Here is a 12771-nt window from a genome sequence, read left to right on the forward strand (position 1 = left end):
ATAGTAACGCAGACTTTAATGTTGAAAAACAGCGCAGTAGAGGCTAAGATGTTATTGTACAGCTATTTAAAAGAATTGAAACACATTGTCACATCCTTACAAGATCCTACGACAGCCATCCGATGTCACCTGGGAGATTCCTGCGGCCTGCCCGGGTGCATGCATCGTCGGTTCTGCCAAAAAGTGGCGGTATCGCCCGAAAGGCGAAGCATTGATGGCGATAGCAAAGCTTTAGACTGCCCGACGTAAGGTTCGTATATTTATCGGTAGTGTAAATAGCAGTAAACATTAAAAATTAAACTAACAAATACGGGGTCACGCGCGCAGGGAAACATGAACAGGTCCCTCTCGATGACCATGAGCACTCGCTGTCACAACGCTGGCGTCATGATCGCGTTACCTCTCGCTTCAACATAGCTTGCTATGTTGGGGAACCAAACTCTCTTTATACTCTCCTCTCCTCTAAAAAGGGCAGGTATTGATCACGGTGATAAAGATTGTTACAGAGGCCCGCTAGTAACTGTCCGATGCAAACGCGGGGCAGAAGGCGTGTTGGAACAGGAATCAAGGCCAATATAAAGCACACATTTTGGCCATATTTGCGATGTATTTAGACGATGTTGATTTCGCGTTGGCCATTTACACCTGCTCATACACTGGCTACACACACTACAGCTCTTTCCAGTGATAATTTGATTCAGACCTTTGACTCGAGTCCTGTCTCACAACAAAATTCTTAATTTTCAACAACTGATGGAGGATTACTTGTCGCAGGTTGCACAGCCTTCCTGCATTGTTCGGACCAGCGATGATGGAGAATGCGAAAGGAGACGGCACTGCAGAAGGCGCTGCATCGCCGAACCGAGCCCAGCCGCAGAAGCAGCAGCAAGAGAAGGCAGGCGATCGCAGGGCATCCGTAGTGGACCAAGGGCATGAGTCCGCCAACATTTCAGCCCCCTATCTGCCTAGGGCCCTGTCCATGATGGGTATATCGGTTCTGCCTATAGCCTACTGCCTCTTATCCATCATATTCGCCGAGATTGTGAAGCCGCAAGAGCAAACGTGCAACTCAGAAAGGTGTCAGGCCACCACTGAGTACATCAAGCGCAGCATCGACGAGCGTGTCAGGCCATGCTCCGACTTTTACGAGTTCGTCTGCCGCGGATGGGAACACTCGTACACGACAGATTCTTCCTCCACCGTGACGCTGGTCAACCTTTCAGCGTACATGCCCAGTGGAACAAACCACCCACCCAACATTATCAAGGCCATCTCGTTCCATCAGTCTTGCGAGGCTTCCTTCGTGGGGCCCATGGACTCCAGCATAGACGACATCAAGAATTTTCTGATTAATGACCTGCGTTTCAACTGGCCGACAGCACTGCCGAGTATGACCACACAGGAGTTTTACAGGATTCTTGTGGAGGTTCAGCTGTCCTACCTCATAAACCCATTCGTCGTCTTGAACTTCGACAGTGGCATGACCACTATGAGGCTGGCGATAGAGGGCCGCTACCACCCCTGGTACTTGAGCTACACTTCCACCGCGAATATTGATTTCCGCTGGCACCTCGTCAACGACGTGCTGAGCGCCGTATTTCAGCAGACGCTGCCCACAAGCGCAGTCACGGACATAACAGACATGGAAGACAAGCTGAGCGCTGTAAAAACGGGGCATGACGAGCTATTGGTTGTTAGGATGAGGGTGCTGTCGCAGAATTCCTTCAGAAACGGCTGGGAGCTCATGCATGCGCTCGGGAACTATTTCGGTAGCGCGCAGAAGCGGCTGCTCAGCAACAAGGTGGTCTTTCGCATCTCTGATGTCACCGGTCTGAAGAAGACGCTAACGTTTATGAACGATGCCAGTACCTTGCCAGCTATGGCCAGTTATATGGTCTGGGTGATCATAGAGACTCTCGGCCGACGGACGAGTCCGGCACTTCGCAAGGTCATGACGGACCCTGCTAGGAGTCCGAAGCACACTAACGTGACATACCACGTTTTTCGCAAGGACGTGTGCCACTACGAGACCTATCGCCTCTTCGCCTTGGTGCTCGACCGCTACATGTACCAAACGTTCGACAAGACGACCATTTCCGATTTGGAAAATATCGTAGGTAATGCCAAGCGTTACATGAGGGCTCAACTCGAGGATCTGCACTGGATGGACGCGAAGACCTTGCGCGAAATGCAAGCCCGCATTCGTCATCTCGTCACTGAAGTGGGCATACTGTCGCGATTCAGGTACGCGGATGTCGAGGAACCCTACACCCGGCTGCCGGATATCGACAGTTCCATTTCCTTTACGACCCTGTACGTCAGTGTGCTGGATGCCTTGAGCCAGTCTCTACGAGCGAAGGCCTACCGGTATATCTACCCGCGTAACATGTGGTCGATTGTACCGACCGTTCGCCACGTCTATTCCCACAACGTGCTATTTATACCTTTGTCCGTCTTTATGACCCCTCTCTTTGGTACCGAAAACTTTCCTACGGCGTTGATGTACGGTCATCTCGTGACTCAGATAACGCACGCAATCTACTACGACGGCTATTATAGCCACAAGTACCGAGCTACAGAGACATGGAACCTGCCGACCGAACGCAAGTTCCGCATGTACATGAACTGCTACAACGACGCGTACAGCAACGTCACCTATCAACTGAAGGACCCTGCGGAAAGCTTTTTCCGTTCTGGAGCTTTGGTCAGGGCCTACCAGATGTTCAGGACCGACCAAGAAGGCTCCAGTAACTATGTGCTCCCCGCAGTCGAGCTCACGCCTGTTCAGCTTTTCTTCGTGGGTAGCTGCCTAGACTTGTGCGTTAGAAACGACGAGGAAAGGGTCATGCGCAAGGCGCTCTGCAATTGGCCTATGCGACGCACCAAGATTTTCCAGCAGGCCTTCAAGTGCTATCACAATGATGCGCTAACGCAACTCCGGGTCAACTGCTCAGGGCTCCTCAAAGCCATCAGCTCCCGCTATTACAACGTGTCTATCGAGACAAGCTTTCGGTGCTCGGACGTATAGCGTGGCGTATATACCGTGCGATGTAGCTTCTCGTGCTTATATGACATTGATTCAGCTGCCTTTATTTTAGAAGCTATAATGTGATTGCGTGTGTGTGGCTGTCACTGTGAAGTCAAGGTTGCGTGTTTAAAAGTGTTTAGTTACGACTACATTATATAATCTACGTAAGCCTGTCTCAGCAACGCGCGTGCTCTCATCGGAGCCACCTGTTCGACCGGGGTGCGTCCTTGGTACAACTTTCGGAAATATAGAAAACTGTTTGTTGAAAAACAACGAAAATATGAATGAATGGATGAATCTTTCAATGGGCGATGGGATGACTTCGTTGGTTAAAAAGATTGTTTGTGAGAGAAAGAGAGGGCGGATTCCAATCAGGAGCCGTATTCTGGATATTGTCGTATTCCGCCATATTCTCAAATTCGCCATCTTGTCGCTATCATTGGGCCAGAGGGCTGCTACAGTGTCTCTGCTATTGGCTCAAATCGCCGCCATACGGAATTTGAGAATGTGGCGAAATTTGGCGATGTCCAGAGTAGAAGTGCACGGCTTACCCTATAGATGCTGGGGTCTATATATGGATGATGCCGACATATATGAAGAAGTGCGACAGCATAAGCAGCGCTAACAATTCGCTCTTCTAGCGACTCAGTTGTTGAGAGAGCAGTTCGATCTTCGAATGACTTCACGTTCAGATTATGCGAAAGCTGTTGTCTCAACTATTCCATGTACTATCTTAATGGGGCCCTCACCAGGCCTCATTGCAAATTTTGGTTATGCATTGATTCTTCATATTTATTTGCATTCTCTTTGAAATGGAGCAGCGACAAATAGTCACCAAGACTGTTTGATTTAGTCCGCTTTTACTATGTCTATTGCAGTCTCGCATTTTGCCTATCTCTCCTTTCTTTTCTTTCTACATTAAATAATTTATCTCTCTATTGTGCAGTTATTACCTATGACTGTAACTAATCCGGTGCTATCAATATGTTGCCTACATTTCAAGTGAAGCTTTCTTTGCGAAACCACTCTTCAGGTTTTTTTGACCGTGACTGCTAACTGCGTCTGCGGTCTGCTTCAAAGCGAAATTTATAGAATCTTGCATCCTTTTAAAACCTATGTACTGCTATCTTGCTGCGTGTATTTGTGGATATATATAGGAAGGTTATATGAAGGTACCCACGAAGTGGTTCCACACCAGTTTCCTGCTGTGGAAACAAACAATTGTACTCCCAAATTAGGTAGCGTACAATATTGGGGCGAACCAGGCCATTGATATTGCCATCCGGACGATGAATGAATGAATGAATGAATGAAAATGAACTATTGGCAGGTTGGCTCATTAGCCTAAGTAGGGAAAGGGATGGCAAGAGCATAAAGAGCATAAACAAATAAACAAAATAAGTGAAGGTGGAGTGGTCACAAAAGTACAATGAACGAATTGTGGGGTTTTACATGCCAAAACCACGATTTGATTATGAGGCACGCGTTGTGGGGGACTCTGGATTAATTTTGACCACCAGGGGATCTTTAACGTACCCCCAATGCATGAGACATGGATGTTTTCGCATTTCGCTTCCATCGAAATTCGGCCGACGATAATGGAAGAGAGAATAGTCTAGAGGAATTTGAAATTCCGCAAGTAACGCCGGAAGAAGTAAAGAAATTAAGCTTTGGGAGCTATCCAAAGGGGGAAGGCAGCTGGGGAGGATCAGGTAACAGCATATTTGTTGAAGGATGGTGGGCAGATTGTTCTAGAGAAACTGGCCACCCTGTATACGCAATGCCTCATGACCTCGAGCGTACCGGAATCTTGGAAGAACGCTAACATAATCCTAATCCATAAGAAAGGGGACGCCAAAGGAGGAGGAATGAACGTTTATTGTAAGAAACAGCGAGAAAGTGTCCTTTCTTCGCCCTAGGTGGGCGGCTCTCTTAGTCCAGAAAGCCGTTGGCTAATGCTGCAGCCCGGGCCCGGTCCACCAGACTTTGCTGATCTTCCAGGCTCTGTGCCTTTAACATTGCCTCCCACGTTTCTTCGATCGCTTGTAGCGGTTCTGAGGCATCATCTTCACTGTTTTTCTCGCGGTGCGGGCACACCAACACCATGTGTGGGAGCGTGTCTGGTACGTCACAATACCGGCATAGGTATGAGAATTTGGTGGGGTGCATTCGGTGCATGATAATTCCATGTACATACGTATTTGTTTGTAGTCTGCGGAGGGCGGTGGCTTCTTCCTTGCTTAATTTTGGATGAGGTGGAGGATATTGTCTTCTTTCCAGTCGGTAATGTTGCAATATTACGGCGTAGTTGATGGGAATGTCTTCCACCCTCGTCGCTTTCCGGAGACCGTGCGGCAGGAAATCCCGGCTGGTATGCTCTCGGGCGACAGCATGTGCTGCATCGTTTCCTGCCAGGTGTTCGTGGCCTGGGGTCCATGCGACGTAGGTGTCGGGTAGTTCTTGGCGTCTTGTTATTTCTTTGAGAATCTTTACTGCTGCGGCAGAAATTCGGCCTTTTCGTAAGTTTCTACATGCCGTTTGCGAGTCGCTCAAGATGATTGCTGTGTCTTTGCATGTGGCGATGCCGAGGACGATGGCCACTTCCTCCGCCGTTTCTGGATTTCTGGCCGGTATGGTGGCAGCGATTAGCTCCTTCCCTTGGTTGTTGGTCACGGTAATTGCGTATGCTCTTCTACCTGGGTATTTTGCCGCATCTGTATATCTCGTGTTGGGGTTCTTTGAGTATTTCTCGCTAAGCGCTCTAACTCTTGCTTGTCTTCTGTCTTTGTGGTATGTTGCATGCATGTTGCGAGGTATTGGAGCGACTGAGATAGAGTCACGAAGAAGTGGCGGCAATCGGGCTTTCGCGTCTGAGTCTGCTATGAAGCTTTCGCAGTATGCGAGCTTGCGAAGTACTGCTCTGCCTGTTTGAGTCAGCTTAAGGCGTTCCAGCTGGCTGGCTCTGTGCGCTTCGCTCATTTCTTCCCAGGTGTTATGGAGGCCAAGTTTGAGGAGTGCCGTGGTTGAGGTCGTACTGGGGAGTCCTAGTGCGCTCTTGATTGCTTTTCTGATGATGATGTTGAGTTTTTCAATTTCAGCTTTCTTGAGGAGTAGATATGGGGTGCCATATGTGATCCGGCTTATAAGGAGTGCTTGGATTAATTGGACGGTTTCTTGTTCTTTCAGTCCTCTCCTTTGGGTAGTTATACGCCGAATGAGATGGGTTACTTGTGTTAGGGTCTTCTGAAGCTTCGGAAGTGTAGCTGCCCCAGAACCGTCTTTATGTATTGTGAGGCCAAGGACGCGGAGGGAGCCAACTTGAGGGATATCGATTCCATTGAGTCTGACGTTGGGATCTGGAGCGACGTAGGCTGGTGGTCTTCCCCGGGTCCTTGCCTCGAGTATAAGTAGCTCTGATTTTTCGGGGGCGCACTGGAGACCGCATTTTGAGAGGTACTGTTCTATCTGATCGATTGCCTCTTGGAGAGTAGTTTGCTGTTGGCCGGTTGTGGACGCTTTTGTCCATAACGTTATATCGTCGGCGTATATTGCATGGCTTAAATCTTCGATGCCATCGAGTCGTTGTGGGAGCTTAATCATTGCGAGATTGAACAGCAAAGGTGAAATGACTGACCCTTGTGGAGTTCCTTTGTTGGGCATTTCGAACTTGTCGCTTCGTATGTTGCCTATATCCACCGTAGCCGTGCGATCTTTGAGAAAGTCGTGTACGTATTGGTAGGTCCGGATTCCGCAGTTTGTATCTTGGAGATTTTGGAGGATTGCTTCATGCTTCACATTATCGAAGGCTCCTTTTACATCTATTGTTAAAATGGAGAATTTTTTGTGGCGTTCTAGGTGGTCCAAGAGGTCTTCCTTGAGCTGTAGTAGTATATCTTGTGCTGAGAGGAGCTGTCGGAAGCCAAACATTCTGTCGGGCATGAGTCCTGAGTCTTCGAGGTATGTGGTGAGGCGATCGTGAACCATGTGTTCGAGCAGCTTTCCAGCGCAGGAAGTAAGGGAGATTGGCCGTAGGTTGCTGATTTGTAGTGGCTTGTTGTGTTTTGGGATCATAATTACTTTTGCGTGCTTCCATTCTGCTGGGAGCACACCTTTTTCCCAGCAGTTATTCATGTACTCGAGGAGTCCATTTAGGGCCTTGTCTGGGAGGTTTCGTAGGATCTTGTTGGTCACCTTGTCATTTCCTGGCGATGTGTTACGGGTCAATTTGGCAAGGGCGGCATGGAGTTCAGGAAGCGTGAAAGGGCTATCGAGGGTGAGATTCGGTTCGCCTTTGTACGGTCGGGGATCGGTAACCTTGGGGGCATTGTCTCCGACAAGCTTATGCTTGATTTCTTCCAGAATTTGTTTGTCTGTTCCTGGATGGGAGTTAATGATTTTCTTGAGGTCATGTCCTTGCTGGGTCTTGGTTCTGGTGGTAGCTAGAAGGGCTCGCAGTATATGCCAGGTCTTCTTCGTGCTGAGTGTGCCTTGAAGTTGGTCGCACAGTTTATGCCAATTCTGCCTGCTGAGCTGATCTCCGTATTCTTCTGCTTGCTTTGTTATGTGAGCGATCCGTCTCTGCAGTTTGCGGTTAAGTTTCATCTTTTTCCACCGCCTCAGCAGTCCTCTTCTGGCATCCCAAAGATGTAGGAGGTGAGAGTCTACGGCTGGCGTGTCCATCGTGAGTTGGATGACTTTAGTGTGCTTCTCCGCCGTCTTGACCACTTCGGTGAGCCACTCTTCAATGTTTTCGATGTTTTCTTCTATGTCATGTTCTCGGAAGGCCTTCCAATCCGTCAGCTTTGCCGTTCCTGTTCTACTCGGCTTCTTATGGTGCAGGATTTCAAGCTGGAGGATGTGGTGGTCGCTGCCGAGATTTTCTTCCAGTCGGGTCCATTCCGCCTTGGATATTCCTACTGTAAAGGTGAGGTCGGGATTTGTATCCCTGGACACACTGTTGCCTATTCGGGTCGGTAGTTTAGGATCATTCCAGAGGGTGAGGTGATTTTGTTGCGCCGAATCGTGCACTCGCGCTCCTTTCTTGGTCGTGTGCTGGTAACCCCATGCTGTGTGGGGGGCATTAAAATCCCCCATTATTACGAGTTTATGTCCTTTAGTTAGTTTTCTGGCTTGCGTGATGAAGTTTACAAAGTCGGATAACGGATCCTTGGGTGGGCTATATAAGCATAGTACGTATAGTCTTTGGTGTGTCTTCTTCTCAGGTAGTACTTCGACTAGGGTGTGTTCCACGGTTGTTCCCTGAATTGTGTGATCCTGCGTGGTGAGATTTTTCTTCGTCAGGATGGCTGTTCTGTGAGATCCGGTGTGTGTATCATATCCTTGTATGCGCAGATTGGTGTAATAAGTTTCTTGGATAGCGATGATATCTGGTTGTTCCAGTTTGGTCAGTTCTTGGAGGTTTGTTCTTTTGCTTCGGATAGAGCGACAGTTCCATTGCCACAGCTTCATTGGGAGTTGTGGTAATCTCTTCTTGGTATTACTCGCCATCTTGTTCGATATCGCTCTCTTCGCCCCGGGCCATGGATTCCGGTCTGGCTGCATTGTGGAGGTCTTTACGTGCTTTCTTGCGAGCCGTGTCGGTGTTGTTGAGTAGCTTTTCTACTGTGGCTTTCGTTACGTGGTTCTGCTTGGCATAGGACATGAAGTTGCTGAGGTCTTGGAGGGTAGCATGGATAGGGGCCAGCTGAGCGGTGATGTGTTGCAGGAGCTGTTGTGTTATCTCCTTTGCAAAAGTGGCCATGGCCTCCTGTATCTGCTTCCGCACCTCCATTGTTACGATTTCCTTGATTCTTTCATCCGTAAGGGGCGGTGGGATGTTTGGCATTCCTTGAGGTTTCGAGGCTTGATTGGCGGTGTTTTGTTCTTTGCACCTTTGTATGAGCTTGTCAATGAGGGCTTGCTGATTTTGGAGTTGTGCTCGCAGGTCTCGTTCGGTTTCCGTGGGTTCTTGTGCTCGTGTGTTTCCTCCTGCAGCGTCCGCATACGTGACTCGCTTTTGTGGGTTGCGTGTACGGGATCCAGATCGTGATCTTGACCGGGGTCCATCGTTTGCTTGACCACTTGTTGATTTGGAGTCACTTCTGGATCTGCGTGGACTCTGTAGTGAGGTACTGCTTGATTCGGATAGTGCCGGAAAGTCTGAGTCTGAATTTGAGTTCCATCTGCGTTGCTGCTCTTGGATCTTGTTTTCCCATTGCAGTCTGATCTTGTACGGTGGTGGATTTGGCTTCAGTTTATGTCGGCACCCCTTCCCTGCTGTCTCATGGGGTTGTTGACAAATTTTACAACTGGGTTGGCAGTCATGTTCTTCCGGTTGATTCTCCATCCCGCACATGTAGCAGAAGTAGATAAGGGGTTTCGGGCAGATATCTTGCCGGTGCCCTAGTTCTCCGCAGGTTCTGCAGTATTGCACAGATTTCCTGTATGGTTTGCAGTGGTAGTCACAGCATTTATATATGATGTTGTATGGGACGTGCGGTCCGTCGAAGTAGATGAGTGCTGTTGACGATCTTCCCAGCATGCGTGCTGCGAGAACCGTGTATCTTGCGGATACTCGTAGCCCCTGCAGTAGTTCTTCTTCGCTCGTGCCTGGCGGGATGTTGTAGATTACGCCTTTGCTGATGCCCTCTGGGGTCCTGACATGTGCTTTGACTTCGTAAATGGACCCTCCAAGCTGGATGTTGGTGATCTTGAGGAGCATGTCGTACGCTATGTCTTTGTTTGGTGTACTTGCGATTATTATATTCTCGGCATGTTGCACTTGAATCCGGATGTTGTCGTAGAAGTCTTTCTGGGACAACTTGCTAGCTCGGCCGATGGCATGTGTCACTGCCACCAATGTCCATTTGGAGAGTTGTAATCCCGCCTTAGGTCTGTAGATGATCTTCGTGTCGTCCACTGGCAAAGGCGGAAGTCTCGGTTTTCTATAATGTGGCACGTTTCCCGCAATAGGTGTTGTTGCTCCGGCTTGCTGCGTTCGTAGTTGGTCTGCTTCCTCGGCTGTGGGTGTTGTATGAACCTGGGTCTTCTTGCCTCTCCTCTCCCATGTGTGCCATTTTTCCTGGATGTTTATCGCATTTCCGCTGTTCACGTCATACGTCCACTCCGCTTCCAGTTGTTGTTGCTCTTGTATCGTCTCCACCTGCATTTCAATGCTGTTGTTTTTCTGGCTCAGTTCTCGTGCACTTGCTGCGTCGGATGCGTCAGTCATTGGTACACAGTGGCAGCGCCGAGTCGCTCTCGAAGAGAGCGAGCGGCGGCTCACGAGCGCTCACGAGCCACGGGATACGCTCCGCGGGTCACGGGCCACGCGCGTTCGGCTGGTCGCTTAGCCTTGTAGGGTTAGCTCCGTTAGCGTAGCGTGAAACCTTCAAACGGCAAAAAATGACGAGAATTCCACGTACCGCTCATAAACTTGATATCCTCCGGTACCTCTTCCCGTGCCGCTTCCGTCGATGCCACAGTTTCGATGAATAAAAGCAGGTGTCCGGAAAATTGCCGAAAAATGCAGGAGCCCATGCGAAGTGCCGGACGCCAAAGACTTGAAAAATTATAGACCGATCAGCTTACTGTCAGTTGCCTACAAACTATTTACTAAGGTAATCGCAAATAGAATCAGGAACACCTTAGACTTCTGTCAAGGTCAAGCAAAGGACCAGGCAGGATTCCGTAAAGGCTACTCAACAATAGACCATATTCGCACTATCAATCAGGTGATCGAAAAATGTACTGAATATAACCAACCCTTACATATAGCTTTCATTGATTACGAGAAAGCGTTTGATTCAGTCGAAACCTCAGCAGTCATGGAGGCATTAAGGAATCAGGGTGTAGACAAGCCGCATGTAAAAATACTGAAAGATATCTATAGAGGCTCCACATGCACCGTAGTCCTCCATAAAGAAAGCAACAAAATCCCCCCCAAAAAAAGGCGTCAAGCAGGGAGATACGCTCTCTCCAATGCTATTCACAGCGTGTTTACAGGAGGTATTCAGAGTCCTGGATTGGGAAGAATTTGGGATAAGAGTTAATGGATAATACCTTAGTAACTTGCGATTCGCTGATGATATTGCCTTGCTCAGTAACTCAGGGGACCAATTGCAATGCATGCTCGCTGACCTGGAGAAGCAAAGCAGAAGGGTGGGTATAAAAATTAATCTGCAGAAAACTAAAGTAATGTGTAACAGTCTCGGAAGAGAACAGCAGTTTACGATAGGTAGCGAGGCACTGGAAGTCGTAAGGGAATACGTTTGCTTAGGACAGGTAGTGAATGCGGATCCGGATCATGAGACTGAAATAATCAGAAGAATAAGAATGGGCTGGGGTGCGTTTGGCAGGCATTCTCAGATCATGAACAGCAGGTTGCCATTATCCCTCAAGAGAAAAGTGTATAACAGCTGTGTCTTACCAGTACTCACGTACGGGGCAGAAACCTGGAGGCTTACGAAAAGGGGTTCTACTTAAATTGAGGACGACGCAAGGAGCTATGGAAAGAAGAATGATAGGTGTAACGTTAAGCGATAAGAAAAGAGCAGATTTGGTGAGGGAACAAACGCGAGTAAATGACATCTTAGTTTAAATCAAGAAAAAGAAATGGGCAGGACATGTAATGAGGAGGGAAGATAAGCGATGCTCATTAAGGGTTACGGACTGGATTCTAGGGGAAGGGAAGCGTAGCATGGGGCGGCAGAAAGTTAGGTGGGCGGATGAGATTAAGAAGTTTGCAGGGACAACATGGCCACAATTAGTACATGACCGGGGTAGTTGGAGAAGTATGGGAGAGGCCTTTTCCCTGTAGTGGGCGTAACCAGGCTGCTGCTGCTGATGATGATGATGAAAATCGGCCACCGCGACCGGGATTTGATCCTGCCACCTCCTGCTTAGCAGCGGAACACCAGAGCCGCTAAGCCACCGCGGCAGGTAAATATATTAATAAATAACGGGATGGGAAAGGAGAGTGGGACCGGCCATGCGTTATCAAATCAAACGCTTTATTTGTCCATTCGTCCAGCGTCAGTATTGACTGCTCGTACTTTTGACGCTATGAAACGCAGAGCATCCCCATAGCAAATGCCGTATGTTTGGCCTCGCTGTTGTCTTGCACAAGGGCCAGCCAAGTACAAACTCGGTGATTGTCATTTTCTCGCTTGCTCTTCTTTGTGCACCTGCCAACGTGAACGTCCGGCGTAAGGGCGAAACCAGTGCGGGCTTTGTGTTCTACTACTCGACAACCCACCAGCAAGCCTCAAGGCTGCTAAGAACGGCCAGCTGCAGGGCAAGTTTTGCCGGCCAGTTGCGACAGTGGCCGCAACTTTCCTGGAGCACCGCCGCCAACCTCTAGCCACGGCGTGACTAAGTCGACTTTGTGTCGGGAACAATACGCGCGTCCTTCCCTCTCCATCGCTTCAGTTAGGATGGGTTTGACGAAGCAGGCTTTGTGCTGAAACCGCCACCCTTACGCTCTAGCCTCGTCGCCGTTGTGACTGAATGAGTTCGGCGGGCCAACTATTGTTACCGAACCCACCAACGCGGACCTGATCTGATATGAGTGGGGGAGTTGCCGCGGAACGTCGTCGGAGACCTCTTCACACGCGCCGACCAAGACGCAAGACAATGCTACCCGAGTGCGCTGCGAGGGTCCGCTCCGAGTTCTACGAAATTCGTGTGATGTCGGTTTTGGATCGAGAACCTGTGTGTGTGTGTGTGTGTGTGTGTGTGCGTGC

The 12771-nt window shown here is 49.1% G+C and overlaps 1 protein-coding gene across 1 annotated transcript; it reads left to right on the forward strand.

The window, feature by feature from the left end:
* Window positions 1-808: 808 nt before the first annotated feature.
* On the forward strand, window positions 809-3294 carry LOC126535823 (membrane metallo-endopeptidase-like 1). The gene has a single exon (XM_050182656.2). The coding sequence runs from the start codon at window positions 809-811 to the stop codon at window positions 3026-3028; it is 2220 nt and encodes a 739-aa protein (XP_050038613.1). The 3' UTR covers window positions 3029-3294.
* Window positions 3295-12771: the final 9477 nt, after the last annotated feature.

The sequence above is a fragment of the Dermacentor andersoni genome, chromosome 4 (assembly GCF_023375885.2).
Source record: "Dermacentor andersoni chromosome 4, qqDerAnde1_hic_scaffold, whole genome shotgun sequence".
Classification (NCBI taxonomy): Eukaryota; Metazoa; Arthropoda; class Arachnida; order Ixodida; family Ixodidae; genus Dermacentor; species Dermacentor andersoni.

Excerpts from the sequence above, each read along its gene's own strand:
- LOC126535823 (XM_050182656.2), top strand. The coding sequence starts at position 809 with ATGATGGAGAATGCGAAAGGAGACGGCACTGCAGAAGGCGCTGCATCG.